This window comes from Leguminivora glycinivorella, chromosome Z (genome assembly GCF_023078275.1).
Source record: "Leguminivora glycinivorella isolate SPB_JAAS2020 chromosome Z, LegGlyc_1.1, whole genome shotgun sequence".
Taxonomy (NCBI): Eukaryota; Metazoa; Arthropoda; class Insecta; order Lepidoptera; family Tortricidae; genus Leguminivora; species Leguminivora glycinivorella.
The window spans coordinates 1,180,795-1,200,956 of record NC_062998.1 but is presented as its reverse complement, the minus strand read 5'-3'; the positions used below and the strand labels follow the sequence as shown (position 1 = coordinate 1,200,956).

Here is a 20,162-nt window from a genome sequence, read left to right as displayed (position 1 = left end):
GAGGCTGATATTTTTTTTCATTCCAACCCCAACGTGTGATATATTGTTGGATAGGTATTTAAAAATGGATAAGGGTTTGCTAAGATCGTTTTTTGATAATATTTATATTTTCGGAAATAATCGCTCCTAAAGGAAAAAAAAGTGCGTCCCCCCCCCCTCTAACTTTTGAACCATATGTTTAAAAAATATGAAAAAAATCACAAAAGTAGAACTTTATAAAAACTTTCTAGGAAAATTGTTTTGAACTTGATAGGTTCAGTAGTTTTTGAGAAAAGTACGGAAAACTACGGAACCCTACACTGAGCGTGGCCCGACACGCTCTTGGCCGGTTTTTTCTAATGACCAAACTTGTGTAACCGTCTATATCGATTAACCTGCCTGTTAGTTAAAACCAAGGACGATATACACCGGGACTGATAATCCCATACAAAAAAGTGTACTCCTTAAATGTATGGGCCTTTCAGAGATACTAGATGGCGCTGTTTCGCAGTCTGGAAGTGGCAAAAATCATATTTTCACGAAATTTTTTTGCGTGTTTTTATTTTTTGTAAGAACAAATGACATATTTCTTTATTTTAATATCATGATATCAAGTCAATAGGTACACATTTTGAAAAAAAAAAGAAATTTGTAGACATCATCAGTGTATTTATAAGTAGTATTTAATAGGTGGCGTTAAAAAATTGAGGTATTCTTAGTATGAAGATCGTCAATCCATACTAATATTATAAATGGGAAAGTGTGTGTGTCTGTTTGTCCATCTTTCACGGCAAAACTGAGCGACGAATTGTCGTGATTTTTTAAGTGGAGGTAGTTGAAGGGATGAAAAGTGACATAGGCTACTTTTTGTCTCTTCGCGGGCAAAAGCTAGACCTATATAAATCATATTTGGTTAAAAGCACTAGTTTTCCACTAGCTTTACACAGGCCATAGGGCTGGAATCTCACTCAGGCCGTATAATTCACAGTCAATCAGATAAGCGGCATTGTGGGCCCCAATTCCGCCGCACCCGGGGGACGCGCTCTAATCCTACTAGTGCTCATGTATTATGTGTGTGTAGGCATTGACGTATTTTTGGCGCGATGTTGTGGGGCACTTGCTATGCGTGAAATAGGTTTGTGTGGCCAAATTTTAATATGTTAATCAGGAAGAAAATAAGTATAACACAATTATGTAATTAAATACATCTATGACTCAAGAATAAAAAAATACGGTTATTCGAACCCATCACAACGGCCACACCATCGGCCTAGTAGGCAGAGACGGTATCCCTTCCTTTTCCATAAACTTATTGTTCAGAATTTCGTTAGTCAGAAGTTGTTTTGTGCTCATAATATAAACATCACTTAGTCATAATTTTTGTTACGAATAACGCTTAATAGTTCTAACATTAACAACCCATATATTGCACGTCATAACCCTAAAAGTAATAAAGTTGATGTGTATAAAATTGTAAAGTATATCAATAAATTCAGAAATATTATAAAGGCATATATTTTAACGCCCTAATGATTGTTCTGCATATAGACTGAAGGAATAAAGTGAATAATGTTTAAAAATTCCTAGAGACCCGTCAGGGTCACTATAAACTAGCCCAGACCGGTCGTCAGTATGATAAGGGCCAGTTGCATCAACCACAGACAGACATATCAACGTTATACAGCACAAGTCTATGACAATAGGCGAGACGATTAAAAAAATTAATTAGTCCGTCAGTTACATTATCAAAGAATTTTAGACACGTATTTTTTCTTTTTTGCCGTAAACTAAAAGTTACGACAGTACAGTGCGTTGAAGTTTCGCGTGACGTCACGCCTAGGTACAATGTTTACTTAGAAGTGACGTCACAAGCCCCCACGCCGGAACTTTGATGCTCTATATCTTTGTATTTTTTCATTAATTAGAAAAAGCGAAAAATATGACGTGTTCGGTATTTTTGGACGATCTGACGGACTAAACAGAAAGCCATTTTTGTTATTTAGTCGTCATCCCTATTGCCAAACAAATAAAATTGTGAACGCTAAATTTGGTGACAGACGTGTTAGTGCAACCGATTCTTAGTATAAAAATGATGACGTTTTCTTGAAGAATTTTTAAGCGTTCATAGTAAAGTATTATAAAATAGAAGCACATATTCCTTAGAAGGCATTCTTCCGCGTATCTTCACGCCCGGCCGCACAGCCTGCACAGATACTGTTGCCGCTGAGCTTGCGTTCCTCGGCCCACTTTTGGCCTGAAACTGTGAACACGAGCGAAATTGTCCCACCAATAGGGGATATTACGCAAAAATAAACCTTTTGCACGTTGGGGGTCTACCGCGAACCATGTTCAGAGTATTGTCCGTTGTCGCACTTGTAAATTTGCACGTAGGTATACAGTCGACCAATTAGAATCCTAGTGCACTCTAGAACCCTGTTGCATTGGTTTGGGGCCATTTTTTTAAAGTTGCCCCCCCCCCTTTTTTTTATTTGTAAATTTTTATGTGGTTTCCACTCAGAATCGCGAGCGCTTTCAATTCTAATAGGAGAAAAAAGGTGTCCCTAGGTTTTTACTACCATTTTTTCATAATTTTTTATGGCGGTAACGGAATGGGTTTGAAAAATGTATGGAAATTCGCACGAATCGCACGATTCTGAGTATGAATCGCGTAAAAAATACTCATGTTACAAAAAAGTGGGGTGGAGAACTTTGAAAAAAATGGCCCATTGACAACGTGCTTTATTTGCTATAGAAGTCAGTTTGCCTTTTACTGTGAAAGGGTTCAACAATGGCCTAGGACTCAGATTGGTTGACTGTACGTTTGACAGGAATTACAGCCGACCTGTGGGCCGCTACAGTGACATTTGACACTTGAGACTGACAATTTTGTGACAATATCTGGCTTGACAAGTAACAGGTTGGTCAGCAGGAATAATATTGCCTTGTCGAACAGGCAATGAACAGCGAACTGTCACTGTCGGACGACAATTGTCATTATTGTGAAATAGGCCACTGGCTGAAATGACAATCGCTAATCGAAACGCATTCTGGCTCTGTCTCTTACGATATTATTGTAATCGTTTGTACATTTCGCTACGTAAAGCAATACGTCGAAGTCGAACCTGTTTCGCGGCAGCCCATACGGCTTTGATGCATCAATGTCATAGTGCAAACTTGTCAAACAAACTTTGTAAGACAATAAGTTAGTCTATGGTTCAATGTGTGACGGTGCTGAACTCTGGCGGCAGATTATTGCAATAATATTGTATATTGCTATTGCACGTTATGAGCGCGTCAAGTTACATGCTTAAAATAATACTAAACTTATAGTGCATGGTATTGTTGTACATAATTAATAAATACTTATAGTGAATATTTTATTTCGGTTAATTGGACAGTACTTAATCAATTTAATCATATAAGACAGACTTTTAAAAAGGGTCAAGTAGCCTATTGTTTATGATGATATCATTATTTTCCAAACAGACTGACAAAAAATAGTATTTCAGAAGGTAGAAAGCCCCGGCAAGGCCAAAGGTCGCAGGTTCGAGTCCTGCCGGAGGTGTGAATTTTTCCATTTTTCCTTTAATTTAAAAATATGTAATATCGCTCGCAGACGTTTCTGCATGATAAAAAACAAATTTACCATCTTATTATTTACATTTAATTGAGATATTACCGAACCGTTTTTCGGAACTTATGTGCGAAATGTCATTTGATATTTGCCAGTCGCTTTTCGGTGAAGGAAAACATCGTGAGGAAACCGGGCTAATCCCAATAAGGCCTAGTTACCCTTCGGGTTGGAAGGTCGGATGGCAGTCGCTTTCGTAAAACTAGTGCCTTCGCCAAATCTTGGGGTTAGTTGTCAAAGCGGACCCCAGGCTCCCATGAGCCGTGGCAAATGCCGGGATAATGCAAGGAGGATGATGATGACATCTATTTTTTTTTATCCTACGTCGGTTGCAAACAAGCATACGGTCCGCCTGATGGAAAGCGGTCACCGTAACCTTATGAACGCATGCAACGCAAATAGTGTCACATGCGCGTTGCCACCCCATTAGAAACTTGTACACTCCCTTTTGCTGTGTTAAGTACACAGCAAAAAGGAGTGTACAAGTTCCAAGGAGGGTTCGGGTTGCCGACGGCTCTAAAGGACAATATACGGAACAAGTTAGTTCCGTAAGTCCTCCCGTCATCAGCACCGCACCCTCGTTGAGCTCTGGCAGCCTTACTCACCGGCAGGAACACAACACTATGAGTAAGGTCTAGTGCTATTTGGCTGCGATCTTCTGTAAGGCGGAGGTACTACCCCAGTTGGGCTCTGCTCTAGATTCGAGCGAGACGATATCCGCTGTGCTGTGCCCTACCACACAAAGCGGAATATCATTCGCTATGCCCTACCTCCTATTTCAGTAAAACGAATGTCTTCCATATCTTAAGATTCCATATTTGCCCTTGGCCTTGCCCGTAGGTCTCTATTTGTCTCTGTTATCTAAAAACAGTTTAAAAGTTTGCCACATCAGCAGCCTCGCAAGGAGGATGAGCGTCCGAGGTGTGCCTTTACCATTTTAAATCCACTAATTGCAGCCCATATTTCTCCAGTCGCCTTGAGTATAATATATTAACCATATAACTCATTACCTACTAGCTGCGCCCATTTAGTTTAGCAATCCATGCCAAAGCATGCCCGACATATAAATTTCAAGATATTCGTCATTCGACGCTAATTTCACAGAGGAATTGTGAGAACGACTACTTTTAGGTTCTGCCCACGACATTAGTAAGAGCACAGTATAATAAAGAGCACTGTCATACAGTATGGCCACTCCCGCTCCCCGCTGAAATAGCCACCCACCCCCCACCCCCTCTCGGTTACCTCCTGTCAAAAACGCGAACAGTCGACCTGTCATATCTCACTCATACAAGCATGGTACGCGTACACCTAATTAATACACAAGGTTAGACTGTGTGCTAGGAACGCGCCTCTTTCATAAATTTGATCGCCAGTGTCCGAGGTGTGGTATGAGCTACTTTTGACCGAGTAGAATGCGTAGTTTTTTATCCCTATTAACTATTCAAATAATAAATTAATATATGTAGGTACCTAGTTAATTTTGATCCGAAATACACGAGAAATTGTTATTTGTTTTACAAGGGGACAAATTGTAGTTTAACCGTACGTGCCTGAAATGATACCCGACCAAACGAAATATTTCAATCCATACTATTAATAATATAAATGGGAAAGTGTGTGTGTTTGTTTGTTTGTCCATGTTTCACGGCAAAACGGAGCGACGAATTGACGTGATTTTTTAAGTGGAGATAGTTGAAGGGACGGAGAGTGACATAGGCTACATTTTGTCTCTTTCTCTTTATTATTATTATTATTATTATTTATTTAGGTTTACCAACAGGTGTAATACAAGTTAAGTTAAGTTAAGTTAAGTCAGGTGTAGTAAGTGTTAGTTATGGATACCTATTAATTAGAACCACTGGTTCAAAGTACTTATTTGTTACCTTTTCGAGTTATTTGTGTTGTGTGACGGTATTCGCGGCGCGTTAACCTGGATGCACTCGTAAATGCAGCGATGCAAGATATCGATGACTGCAACTACTGCATTCGGCTTAGGGCCGCGGCAGACTACATTTATATTTTAAGACAAATCTGGCCTTAGCGGGTGACCCTGCTTGCTAAGCGGCGGTCCTGGGTTTAAATCCCGGTAAGGGTATTTATTTGTATGATAAGCACATTTGTTCCTGAGTCATGGATTTTTTTATTTGTAAGTATATAAGTATTGGTATAGTATATTATAGGTACACGGCCTAACATGAGAAACCCGAAAGATTTTACCCACGAATTTTTGAGGCCAAAAGAAAGAAAGAAATGTTATACCGGGTGGCTCTTTAAGCTGATCAACATTCGTTCAGGAATCCGGATATTAATTTATTAGGTTTGCAGATTATGGGCTCATCATATTCAAACAAAAAAAAAACCATTACTCACTCAGGTTTTTATTTAATTTTAGTTTTAGTGTTGTTTTATAGTTGCCTGCAATTTATTCTAAATAATAATATTATAGTTGTATTTTTATATGCTTCTGTTTTTTTATACCACGTCGGTGGCAAACAGGTATACGGCCCGCCTAATGGAAAGCGGTCACCGTAACCTATGGACGCCTGCAACTCAAGGGGTGTCACATGCGCGTTGCCGACCCATTACAAACTTGTACACTCCTTTTTTGAAGAACCCCATACTGTAGTTCATCGGGAATACCTCGGCATATCAACAGCTCACTATCTGATTGCAAGATTCTAGTCATAGAACTAAAGATAGAGAGCTAGGTGTGTTTTAATTTCTACAGTTTGCTGATTTACGCAAAAAATAAATAAAATATGTAGGTAAATTTCGCATCATGGTACTCATCTATCTCAGCCGTTATCAATTCCACGCTTATACGCACCTGCCGGCGTATCATGCTTCCAATTTTATCACTTATCCACGTGGATAAGACATCTGTCACTCTCACACTGACATGCCGGCGTATCATGCTGCCAATTTTATCACTTATCCACGTGGATAAGACATCTGTCACTCTCACACTGACATACTTGCTAAAGCGTGACGGATGCTTTATCCACGTGGATAAGTGATAAAATTGGCAGCATGATACGCCGGATGCTTGCCAAAGTGTGACGGATGCTTTATCCACGTGGATAAGTGATAAAATTGGAAGCATGATACGCCGGCTGGAACATTAATTTTGTTCCATTTAATAAATTATCCGAAATTATCCGATTATTCGAATATTCGAATAATAAAAATTGTATTATCCGAATTATTCGAATATTAAAAACCCGTCGGATAATGCAAACTCTACTCGGCAGGGACCTCATTCCATAGCCGGAGCGTTCGTGGGAGGAAATTCCTCTGAAACCGCACGTTGCGCGACTTTTTTTGGCAAATAAAACGAATCTTATTATTACAATAAATAAATACTTTTTACACTCAGTATAAGTCTAAAAAACCTTCAACACGCAAATTGAGCAAGACATTACCAGTTCAAGACGATTGAACTTGCCAATGATTGGACGGCTGCCAGAAAGTATTGTTTATCCCAAATTAAACCACTAATGGTATTAAACTAAATATATTTATCCCTTTGCAATACATTAAGATCTTCATATCGAGGGTCGTCAGCCTATATGTACCTTTAGGTTTGGGCACACCTCGGACAATAGCGATCAAATATATGAAAGAGGCGCGTTCCTACGCACACAGTCTCTCGTGTAGGCGAACGCGTGCCTTGCTTGTATGAGTGAGATATGACAGGTCGACTGGTCGCGTTCTTGCCAAGCGGTGACTGTGAGGTACGATAGTACTCTTAATTATACTGTGGCTGTACCTCACGAGCTTTCACAACACACGTTAACTTGACCCGAGTTACCCGAGTTTGTAAACAACAACGCTCCTGACCCCATTCTACGCCAAAACTCGCCGACCAGCTTCTGGGATAACACGATTGATTACATTCATTATGAATACGAGGCCACCGTACTCGTATTAACTGGTTGTTTAAACCGTTTCATAACAGCTTAGGATACAAAGATGGTCAGCCTAGCCGAAATGACGATCGTTTACGCTAGACGCCAATCGAAACGCAGTCTGGCTTTGTCGCGCCAATATATAATAGATAGCAACGAACACGACATCATCGTACTTAAGAGGATACGAAATAGGTAGCGAAAATGCTAAAATGGTAAGGAGCCCCCCTTTAAACTTGGGAATTTTAGTTAATTATACAAGTGTTATTAACTAGATTTATCGAAAAAATTGTGCATTAAGCACAACTCAGTCAAAAGATATTTCAAAAAAATCTTTAAAATCGAGGTTCCGCTCTCGACTCTTTCCTCCTTCAAAACTTAATCAATCGGAATGAGATTTGAGAATCTGAATAACAATGAAATAACCTATGTCGGACCGTTTAGCTTTTTTGGTTAATTGTTACCAATCTTGAGTATCACACCTTTTTTTGCGCCACAATGAAAAAGGCCGTTTTTGGAAATTTTTGATTGGCTCTAGAGTCTTTAAAAAGCAGAATATCAAAAGAATCAAAACGGTCCGACACAGATAAAAATAATAACAATCTGTGTTGAAAAAATCATTGCTCTATCTTCAAAAACCAGGGAGGAAATAGTCAAGAGCATGTGTATGGAGAATTGACCCCTACCGTATCGTCTTAAGCGTTTGCGCATTTAGCCGTAGCTAAACATCCATGACTCAGGAACAAATATCTGTGCTCATCACACAAATAAATGCCCTTACCGGGATTGGAACCCGGGACCGTGGCGTAGCAGGCAAGGTCACTACCGACTAGGCCAAACCATTTTATTTCATTTCATTTATTCATTCATTAACAATTTACATTGTGTTTGAATTACGCTGCAGGACACCATCGCGTGCGCAGACTTCTGGCCGAAGGGTGTGGTATTTCGGCGGTTCTGGGGCAACCTGCCGAATCCTACACCGAGTCAGACGACGCAACGGAGCCACGCTGTTACGTCGTCGCCCAAACCTAATGTTTAATTTGTATTCTTTTTTGTAATATTTATCGTTTATGTCTTGTTTTGTATTTTGTAGTTTCACAGTGCCTTAGTGTAAACTGTAATGCTGTGTTACTTTTTTGATTAAATAAATAAATAAATAAATAAATTATTTATACATTTAAAAATAACATGCATTAAAATTAAAATATAAAAGTCACTGTCAACAGTAAAATTGTGTCGTTTAACTTCAAACCTGGGTAAATCCATTCCGCTTTAAGGTTGAATATATAAAAAATACAATATCATATGAAAGATATTCAACCTTATAGCAGAATGGATTTACCCAATTTTGAAGTTAAGCGACACAATTGTACACAATATAATTCAATAGTAATAATAAAAAAAAAGTCTGTTACTAATGTCTAATCATTTGAGTATTATCATCATCTACAAAATTAGTTACAGAATAATATTTTGAGCCTAGCTTTAAAAACGTTGCTGTTGAGTATCTGTTAGAACTCTGTTGGTAGCTTGTTGAAGAGGTAGATTGACTGGTATATACTGGTAACCGGTCGCTAAAGTTGAGTCACTAAGATTTAAAAAAAATCTTTTTTGCCAAGCTAAGTAAACGCAAGTGTGCGATGGACCTTATGCGAGATGAATCCGTCTAGAGTAGGTGTGATCGGTGAACGCCGATAAAGATAATTGTGTGCTGGCTTCATCGAAGCTCCTCATACTCGCAAAGTGATGTTGGGCATTTATAGGGTCAAACTAATCTTGTCACTAAAAAAAGACGTTAGTTTAATAGCCTAACCACAAATTTAAAATTTTGGAAAAACCCCCGACCGTGACGTAGTGGACCGATTTTCATGAAACGTGGCTAAGAACACTCTAGTCGGGAGTGTTACTCAGCTTTTAAACCAAAAAAACTAAATCGAAATCGGTTCATCCGTTCGGGAGCTACGATGCCACAGACAGACACACGCAGACAGACAGATAGACAGACAAACAGACAGACAGACACATCAAACTTATAACACCCCGTCGTTTTTGCGTCGGGGGTTAAAAATAACTTCTGTCCCTGTTTTTCTTATGTGGTGCTTTATTTCGTGCTCTTTTAAGTACAGTGAAGTTGCCTATTGACTAAATATATCATTCCAAATAAAAATTATGCCAAAAAAATCGCTCTAAAACAGCGGATTCCAAACTTTTTCCCAGTCCTGTCGTCAAAACTGAAGTACACGCCGCCCCTTGCTTCGCCCCCAAGGGGGCGCCCCACAGTTTGAAAATCCTGCTCTAAAAGGAGCCTTTGCCCGCAGGCCATGCTGTTCTACGCCCCGCGCTGGCTGTGGAAGTCCTGGGAGGGAGGCAAGATCCGGGCTCTCATGATGGATCTCGACGTCGGCGTCTGCACCGAGATCGAAAAGAAGACCAAGAAGAAGCTCATCCTCGATTACCTGTGGGAGAACCTGCGGTACCACAACTGGTGGGCCTACCGGTACTACCTGTGCGAGGGGCTCGCTCTTGTCAATGTTATAGGTAGGTGTTACTGACTAGTTGACTACAGACTACCTCATTACCTGTGGGAGAACCTGCGGTACCACAACTGGTGGGCCTACCGGTACTACCTGTGCGAGGGGCTCGCTCTTGTCAATGTTATAGGTAGGTGTTTACTGACTAGTTGACTACAGACTACCTCATTACCTGTGGGAGAACCTGCGGTACCACAACTGGTGGGCCTACCGGTACTACCTGTGCGAGGGGCTCGCTCTTGTCAATGTTATATGTAGGTGTTACTGACTAGTTGACTACAGACTACCTCATTACCTGTGGGAGAACCTGCGGTACCACAACTGGTGGGCCTACCGGTACTACCTGTGCGAGGGGCTCGCTCTTGTCAATGTTATAGGTAGGTGTTACTGACTAGTTGACTACAGACTACCTCATTACCTGTGGGAGAACCTGCGGTACCACAACTGGTGGGCCTACCGGTACTACCTCTGCGAGGGGCTCGCTCTTGTCAATGTTATAGGTAGGTGTTTACTGACTAGTTGACTACAGACTACCTCATTACCTGTGGGAGAACCTGCGGTACCACAACTGGTGGGCCTACCGGTACTACCTGTGCGAGGGGCTCGCTCTTGTCAATGTTATATGTAGGTGTTACTGACTAGTTGACTACAGACTACCTCATTACCTGTGGGAGAACCTGCGGTACCACAACTGGTGGGCCTACCGGTACTACCTGTGCGAGGGGCTCGCTCTTGTCAATGTTATAGGTAGGTGTTACTGACTAGTTGACTACAGACTACCTCATTATCTGTGGGAGAACCTGCGGTACCACAACTGGTGGGCCTATCGGTACTACCTGTGCGAGGGGCTCGCTCTTGTCAATGTTATAGGTAGGTGTTACTGACTAGTTGACTACAGACTACCTCATTATCTGTGGGAGAACCTGCGGTACCACAACTGATGGGCCTACCGGTACTACCTGTGCGAGGGGCTGGCTCTTGTCAATGTTATAGGTAGTGTTTGTCATCACTTACTCCTAGAATCTTAGTCAATATGTAGATATCCTGTCAAAAAACTATAGGATATTTTTGTATATTTTTCTGACAAAGCGACTGTCAACCCTAAGGGTAACTATAGGCCTAATTGAGATTAAGTCCGGTTTCCTCACGATGTTTTCCTTCACCGAAAAGCGACTGGCAAATATCAACTGACATTTCGCACATAGGTAAATTCCGAAGAACCCACCGGGGTTGGAACCCGCGACCTCCGGGGAAACCGGACTAATTCCATTGAGGCCTAGTTACGTACCCTTCGGGTAGGGAGGTCAGATGGCAGTCGCTTTCGTAAGACTAGATCCTGCTAAATCTTGGGATTATTTGTCAAAGCGGACCCCAGGCTCCCATGAGCCGTGGCAAATTCCGGGATAACGCAAGGAGGATGATGATGACATCTATTTCAGTAAAACGAATGTCTTCCATATCTTAAAATTCCATATTTGCCCTTGGCCAATTTGCCCGTAGGTCTCTATTTGTCTCTGTTATCTAAAAACAGTTTGAAAGTTTGCCACATCAGCAGCCTCGAACGCAGGTCACTTCCCCGTCGTTATAGTTTTAATTCAATACGTTTGATTTACAAGCCGGGGCGCGCGCCATCTGGCGGCGCGCGCGGCAGGCCACGAAACTTGGAAAAAATGCAGAGATTTAATGGCGTGTGGGCTAAGTGTAAGCGGGGAACGATAAGTCGTATTACCTAGTCGTGTGCCTATTTGAATACGCCTTCGATTCTTGGATTCGTCGATTTTTTACTCGTACGTGACATTTCTTATTATGACAAGTTTCTTTAGCTTATTCACTATGTAGTAAACGAGTACGTTTGTTTTTAAAACATAGAAGAATATTTAAGTTAAGGAAGAGTTGTAACTCCCTACATGAGTTAATGCGGGTTTTTAGTAGTGACATCTATCGACAATCACGCGTCAATCACGCGTCAAATAGCGTAAATTATCCGTACTGCTACTTGTCAATAGATGTCGCGACAAACGAAGAGTTTAATGCTCATCAATTTTTAGCTAATATTACAATAGTATGAATCAGTACTCTGTTTTCAATTCCTTGTTTGTAATATAAGTTGACACGGACCACGGACATAATGTCATGTCCGAAACGTCGGGTTAAATATAAAAGTAAGTTTTTACGCGATTAAGTCCCGTTTTAATTTAATAATATGAGTGAAGATCGTGTTAGTTTAAATCAATAAGTTGTAAACTGTTCTAATATGATTTTTTTGGCAGACGAGACACCATTGATTCCTAGTATCTGGTACTAATAATTTACGCTATAGCTAATATAAAAATATGGCGAAAATTTGTCTAACTTTAACAAGAAACCTGAAATAAGTACGTACTATCTTGCAAAAGAAGTTTTTGGATTACTATTAAGTACTTAGCTTAGTTGGAAAGAATGTTAAGAAAATCCCAAAAAACAATAAAAATAATATTTCCAATAAAAAAAGTCTGCCAAATATAATGAAATCCGCTCGTTCCTTGGCCCGCCTCAGCGCGCCTCCTCAGCGTATCCGCTGTGTTTGTTATTGGAAACACGCCGCCGACACGAATACCAATCAGCCGGGTCCGTGTCAGCACTGCTCTGTTGACAAGTCGAATGCGGCCTTTTACCGGAATCGACAATCTGGCAAATATAGTTTGGTGCACTTTTCGGTGCACGCGATTGTTGTATTTCGTCACTACTTTTAAAAAAACTTGTATCTTCGTCTGTCAATGAAAAGAAAATTGTAGTAAGTATGTATGGATTGCATATACACTTACTGCGTTTTAACTTTGAGGAACAGCGTGAGATACGAGATTTTTTCAAAGTAGCTAGTGACGATTTGTTGGGAGGCCTTACCTTACACTTACACAGTCTCAATCAGATTAAGACGATACGGTAGGGGTCAATTCTCCATACAAACCCTCTCGACTATTTCCTTCCTGGTTTTTAGGGTTCCGTAGTCAACTATAACCCTTATAGTTTCGCCATCCGTCCGTCCGCGGATAATCTCAGTAACCGTTAGCACTAGAAAGCTGAAATTTGGTACCAATATGTATATCAATCACGCCTACAAAGTGCAAAAATAAAAAATTGAAAAAAATGTTTTATTAGGCTACCCCCCCCCCCCTCCTACATGTAAAGTGGGGGCTGATATTTTTTTTCATTCCAACCCCAACGTGTGATACATTGTTGGATAGGTATTTAAAAATGAATAAGGGTTTACTAAGATCATTTTTTGATAATATTAATATTTTCGGAAATAATCGCTCCTAAAGGAAAAAAAAGTGCGTCCCCCCCCTCTAACTTTTGAACCACATGTTTAAAAAATATGAAAAAAATCACAAAAGTAGAACTTTATAAAGACTTTCTAGGAAAATTATTTTGAACTTACTTACGTACTTAATACGGAAAACTACGGAACCCTACACTGAGCGTGGCCCGACACGCTCTTGGCCGGTTTTTGAAGATAGAGCAATGATTTTTTCAACACAGATTAGTATTATTTTTATGTATGTTGGACCGTTTTAATTTTTTTGATATTTTTATTTTTAAAGACGCTAGAGTCAACGAAAAATTTCCAAAAACGGCCTTTTTCATTATGGCGCAAAAAAAGGTGTGATACTGAAGATTGGCAACAATTAGCCAAAAAAACTAAACGGTCCGACACAGACTATTTCATTGTTATTCATATTCTCAAATTTCGTTCCGATTGATTAAGTTTTGAAGGAGGAAACAGTCGAGAGCGGAACCTCGATTTTTTATAAAGATTTTTTCGCAATATCTTTTAACTGAGTTGTTCTTTATGGACAATTTTTTCGATAAATGTAGTTAATAACACTAGTAATCTATATTTAAGTACCTAAAATTCCCAAATTGAAAGGAGCCCCCCTTTCCATTTTAGCATTTTCGCTCCTGTATCGTCTTAATCTAAAGAATTCATTATCTGATAGAATCATTCAGTACGCTTCTTCGTTTTTGCGAGTACTTAGATACGAGTACAACGCTTGTTGGTCTGCGAAAAATAACAATCAAAAGTACTTAATTTAAGGGGCTCCACAGTTATCATCGATTTTTGAGAAGTTTTGAGTTGAATTAAAACTAATAAAATTTGCACTACAGATAGAATTATACGACCAACGACCATGGATTATTTAGTCTTTTATCTCTATTCGTTCCTAAGAGCCATATTAAAAAATTAAGGTAGGCTGCGTCAGGGACACAGCCGCGATGGATAACGTGAAACGTTGTGTGGACCACCGCTACTGAGGAGGGGACGTAACTAACTAGCGAAGGCCGCAGGCCGAGCTGCGGACAGACAGTGCTCCCAGGTATAACAATAATAAGTGACTAAAAAGCGAAGCGGCGGGCCGGAGGCCCAACGCTGAGCTTCGAAACCCAGCGAAGGCCGAAGGCCGAGCTCCGCGTAGGGCCGAAGGCCCGGAGCGTCCCCGTGGCGCTCACAAGTACGCGAGGCCGCAGGCCGAGCTGCGGACAGATAGTGCTCCCACACAGAGCAATAATAAAAGTGTCTAAAAAGCGAAGCGGCGGGCCGGAGGCCCAACGCTGAGCTTGGAAACCCAGCGAAGGCCGAAGGCCGAGCTCCGCGTAAGGCCGAAGGCCCGGAGCATCCCCGTGGCGCTCACAAGTACGCGAGGCCGCAGGCCGAGCTGCGGACAGATAGTGCTCCCACACAGAGCAATAATAAAAGTGTCTAAAAAGCGAAGCGGCGGGCCGGAGGCCCAACGCTGAGCTTCGAAACCCAGCGAAGGCCGAAGGCCGAGCTCCGCGTAGGGCCGAAGGCCCGGAGCGTCCCCGTGGCGGTCCCAAGTACGCGAGGCCGCAGGCCGAGCTGCGGACAGATAGTGCTCCCACACAGAGCAATAATAAAAGTGTCTAAAAAGCGAAGCGGCGGGCCAGAGGCCCAACGCTGAGCTTCGAAACCCAGCGAAGGCCGAAGGCCGAAGGCCGAGCTCCGCGTAGGGCCGAAGGCCCGGAGCGTCCCCGAGGTGCTCCCACGTACGCGAGTCCGCAGGCCGAGCTGCGGACAGATAGTGCTCCCACACAGAGCAATAATAAAAGTGTCTAAAACGCTGAGCTTGGAAACCCAGCGAAGGCCGAAGGCCGAGCTCCGGGTAGGGCCGAAGGCCCGGAGGGTCCCCCGAGGTGCTTCCAAGTACGCGAGGCCGCAGGCCGAGCTGCGGACAGATAGTGCTCCCACACAGAGCAATAATAAAAGTGTCTAAAAAGCGAAGCGGCGGGCCGGAGGTAACATTCAGGAGGGAACATTCATTCTAATGCATTTGAGGAGATGAATATGTTTTACTATAGAAAATGTATATTTATTCTAATCCTTATTAGTTAGTCTTAGTATTTTTAGTACCTTTTTACGGTTATATGGTTAAATTTTTGCATACGATGGCCTTAAACGAATCGGAAGAGACAAGGTTGCTTCGGTATGTTATTTATGCGACGGCGGCGCCATATACATTCTAATGCATATTTGAGGAGATGAATATGTTTTACTATAGAAAATGTATATTTATTGTAATCCTTATTAGTTATTCTTAGTATTTTTAGTCATTTTTGACGGTTTTATGCTTTAATTTTAGCATATGATTGCCTCAAACGAATCGAAAGAGTCACGATTGCCAACAAGTTTCAGTACATTGCCAGCCGTTGCCGCCGCCATAGTTTCTAATGCATTATTTGATAAGATCAATAAGTTTTACTATGGATAATGTATATTTATTTTAATCCTTACTAGTTAATCTTAGTGTTTTAAGTAAGTTTTGACAGTTTTATGCTTTAATTTTTACATACGATGTCCTCAAATAGGAACAAGCACCAAATTTTTGTAAAAAATGCCACATTATTGAATTTTTCCAGCTGGTCATAAATAAATATGTTCGTCTTTTATAATATTTAGATAATTTAGCACGAGATCTATCTAACAATACCATTTTATGATACAGCACAATACAATTTTTGTGAGTACTTGCTAAACAAACAATACAAAAAACGTCATTTTTGGCCCGAATGGAACGCTTATACCGCAAAAGTGGCGCCATCTGTATCAGCAAATTATATATGTCCGAGTAATGGCTACTTTACTCTACACACTCATATTAAAATTATTTATATGGGTATTATAGTTACAGAGATATAAGCCGCCGCGCCATAACACTTTTCGTTACACCTGGTTTTCGGTCCGGTCACTCTACTACGGGTTTTTAAAGACGTTCACCTAACGTTTCACGTCAAAAAAAATATGATCTTTTTTAAGCATTGTCTAAAAAAACATTTTTTTTTTAATTTGATTTTAGTGAAGGGTGTTACATACATGAACTCGACGTGTTTGGATTTACCTTTGACTTTTCTACAAATTCAAGAGAAATTATAATTATAAAGTACAAAATGTATGACCAAAAAACAGTTGTTGACCCTACAATTGTCCAACTTTGATGTCAAATATTACAGAAACAATGAGCTGTGAAGGAATTATGAGATAATACTATTTTTAACCCCCGACGCAAAAACGAAGTGGTGTTATAAGTTTGACGTGTCTGTCTGTCTGTCTGTCTGTTTGTCTGTCTGTCTGTGTGTGTGTCTGTCTGTGGCATCGTAGCTCCCGAACGGATGAACCGATTTTGATTTAGTTTTTTTTGTCTGAAAGCTGAGTTAGTCGGGAGTGTTCTTAGCCATGTTTCATGAAAATCGGTCCACTATGTCGCAGTCGGGGGTTTTTCAAAATTTTAATTTTGTTTAAAGACGATGCTGTTAAGTCTTTAGAAACTAAGGTCAAATCGAAGGTCATTGGCGCAGGGAACGCCCTTAATATTTGTCAGACAATTTCATTTTGTAAATATGGAAGTATCATGAACATGGACGTTTGTATGGAGATCCGCAATTTTCGCTAATTTAATGCGAGCGAAGCCGCAGGCAAAAGCTAGTTAATGATAAGCCGGCCACTAGTGGGCTTGATCGCTTTTTGTTTGTTACATGGTAACTATTTTAGTTATAGTTATTAATGTTTAACCAAAGCGCCTCTTGTTTCAGGGCAAATGTTCCTGATGAACCGCTTCTTCGATGGCGAGTTCATGGCCTTCGGCCTCAACGTCATCGAATACATGGAGTCCGATCAGGAGGACCGCGTGGACCCCATGATCTATGTGTTCCCGAGGTAACAAAGTGTTTCTTTTATTAGCAGCCTATAACAAAGAGGATCGAGTATTATAGAGAGTTACTGTCGAAGTAAAATATGTAATCACAGTGCATAGACTGCCATCTCTTGACACAGGCTTGAAACTTTTGAACATCAGTTTTGACAATTTGGCCCATATTCTTAGCTTGGTATGTGTTAAAATGTCAAATATTAATATTAGCGCCATCTAGCTGAGCGTCTCCCAAAGGTGTATCGGCATCTAGTTCACCGTACCTTTTTCTGTATGGTTTTGAGGTACGTTTTTTTCTTAGACTTAAGCTGTCTATACGGAGTTACATATCGTCACTACTTTTAAAAAAACTTGTATCTTCGTCTGTCAATGAAAAGAAAATTGTAGTAAGTATGTATGGAATGCATATAGCCTTACTGCGTTTTAACTTTGAGGAGCAGCGTGAGATACGAGATTTTTTCAAAGTAGTGACGATATGTCTTTGACCAACACTAAAAACGTGTCTTTATTTCCAGGATGGTAAAGTGCACGCTGTTCAACAAGTTCGGCTCCTCGGGCGAGGTGGAGCGTCACGACGCGCTCTGCATCCTGCCGCTCAACGTCGTCAACGAGAAGATCTACGTCTTCCTCTGGTTCTGGTTCGTCATCCTCGGCCTGCTCACCTTCATCACCCTCCTCTACCGCCTCGTCATCATCTTCTCTCCGCGCATGCGCGTCTACATGATGCGCATGCGCTTCCGCCTCGTCCGCCGCGACAACGTCGACACCATCGTCCGGCGCTCCAAGATGGGCGACTGGTATCTCCTCTACATCTTAGGAGAGAATCTAGACTCGGTCATCTTCAGGGACATCATGCACGAGTTCGCTAACAAGCTGAACCACAACTATCAGCACCACATCCACGGAGTCCCCGACGCGTGACCGCCGATACCAGGGTGGGTCTTCCACACCTGACTAACGTCGCTGCAGAGGGACATGGAGCCCCCTGTGTAAGACTTTGAAGTGAAAGTGATCTCACGGTACTGGCCTAATAGTGTAGACTAGGACCCTATAGCTTACCGTCTTCGAATCGCTGACGTACTTAGTAGTGAACCGACAATATGATTTAATGGATCCCCTGGATCCTCGACGCCGCCGGAGTGACAAGGACAGTTGTATACGTGTGTGAGAGACGCGGGAAGTGTCAGTTCGTGGCGGCTCGTTTAATGTAGTTTTGAGTCCGGGTTGGAAACGTTGAGCGCTTTAGTCCTGTCATGAACATCTAGTTTCTCAGGTTCTAAATCAACTTTCATGAGTAGCCCTCGCGGCTCTCCCCGCATGGACCATGGCATTGTCATCATTCGTTACTAAAAGGCAGCTACTTAATTTAAAAATTTTGGCCAAAGCCATCTCTTACATGTAGAAGTGTAAATAAAGTTAGCTGTGTTTTAGTAAAGGGACCTTTAACTAAGCTTTTTTGTATTGTAGCTACTCTTAAGCACTTTTCAAGCTTCTTTACAGACCAATGGAAAGCCGTTTGAAGGATCCAATATGTAGTTTATAAGTAGTTCGGATTATTAAAGTGAATTATTTTGCAACGAGGCAAAGTCCGATGCATGTGCTTGGCATGCCACGGGTTCCTCTGTTGTGTGGCAAAGCCGAATGTGTACGAGTATATCGATTCTAAATTAGAGTAAAATTGTTATTTGTTATTGGGTATGACTTTGGGGGGAACTAAACTGAATCGTTTAAAGTAACAACTGATCGTTATCAGGTTTCTGAATAAAGTACTTTAAGAAGAAGAGTGAGTGAGTGTGCGCTTAATATGTGCACGCTTACAAATAAATCAGTAAATAATTAAAAATGTATAGTTAGGAAAATAATTCGGTTCTTAGTTCACCCCAAAGTCTTCAATTCGTTGGTTGAAAGGATTTTGTCTCGCTGTAAAAACGTTAGATTTTACGTCCTGGACGAAAACGGAGCAAAAGACAAAAAAAATACAGTTTATGGTGCTGCTTTGGACTTTTTGAAATATTAGTGATTAGACTATTTAAATAATCCATTTATGGAGAAATCTGGAAAACGCTTACGAATGGAACTTGAATACTAAGTAAATACTATTATTTAGCGGTCGATCTCAGACGGTTTAAAACGCAAAATAACTTATACTTCAAGTATACTTTATCGCTATTAAGTCTACATCTCAAACGGTCTGAAACGCAAAATGCCTACAATATATTTCCGTTTTCTGTTAACTTTAATGAGACATCGACGGAGCTCCGCTTCCGCGGGGCTCCTATTCTGTGCAGATTAGCCTTCGGCCTTGTGAAGATACCTACCGAAACTATTAAGTTTATATTACATCAGTAGTCATTCGGATTCGAATCCCGGTAAGGGCATTTATTTGTGTGATGAGCACAGATATTTGTTCCTTAGTCATGGATGTTTTCTATGTATTTAAATATGTATTTATCTATATAAGTATGTATATATTGTATATCGTCGCCTAGCACCCATAGTACAAGCTTTGCTTAGTTTGGGGCTAGGTTGATCTATGTAAGGTGTCCCCCAATATATTTTTTTTGCGTTCTTAACCGTCTAAGATCGACCGTCATTTAGGATATGTCATGGTTTAGCTCCTAAAAAATGGCGCACTAAATCTGCTTCCTAACATTGTGTCAAATTACAAGCGAAGTGTTCGTAAGCGATACTAAAAGAATGCCCTTTAAACCATACTTAGATAATTAGTTGGGCTTAGGTATAATATAGGGTTTACCGGGTATCTGTTCATTAGTAACTGTTCAAATATATTAACTTAGCATAGTTCAATCAATTATAAAACTTTAACACACATTTACGCTGGATCAATCGAACCAAAGAATATAGAATGTGCCAAAAAGTCCAAATGACATCAATTTAAAAACTACAT

The 20,162-nt window shown here is 40.8% G+C and overlaps 1 protein-coding gene and 1 long non-coding RNA gene across 6 annotated transcripts in view; one reads left to right on the top strand and one right to left on the bottom strand.

Annotated features, from left to right (window-relative positions):
• Window positions 1-19,732, top strand: part of LOC125240721 (innexin shaking-B) — a 145,674-nt gene extending 125,942 nt beyond the window's left edge. For all 5 annotated transcript variants that reach the window (XM_048148753.1, XM_048148751.1, XM_048148750.1 and 2 more), the window contains 3 exons: window positions 9,843-10,062; window positions 17,139-17,262; window positions 17,770-19,732. In XM_048148753.1, the coding sequence (XP_048004710.1) occupies window positions 9,846-10,062; window positions 17,139-17,262; window positions 17,770-18,175 (747 nt within the window). In that variant the 5' untranslated portion in view covers window positions 9,843-9,845 and the 3' untranslated portion in view covers window positions 18,176-19,732. The remainder of the gene's footprint in view (window positions 1-9,842; window positions 10,063-17,138; window positions 17,263-17,769) is intronic.
• LOC125240723 lies at window positions 9,840-10,176 on the bottom strand. Its single transcript, XR_007178662.1, has 2 exons — window positions 10,104-10,176; window positions 9,840-9,980 (listed from the first exon to the last, which is right to left on the bottom strand). It is a non-coding gene; the product is annotated as an uncharacterized LOC125240723 (long non-coding RNA).
• Window positions 19,733-20,162: the final 430 nt, after the last annotated feature.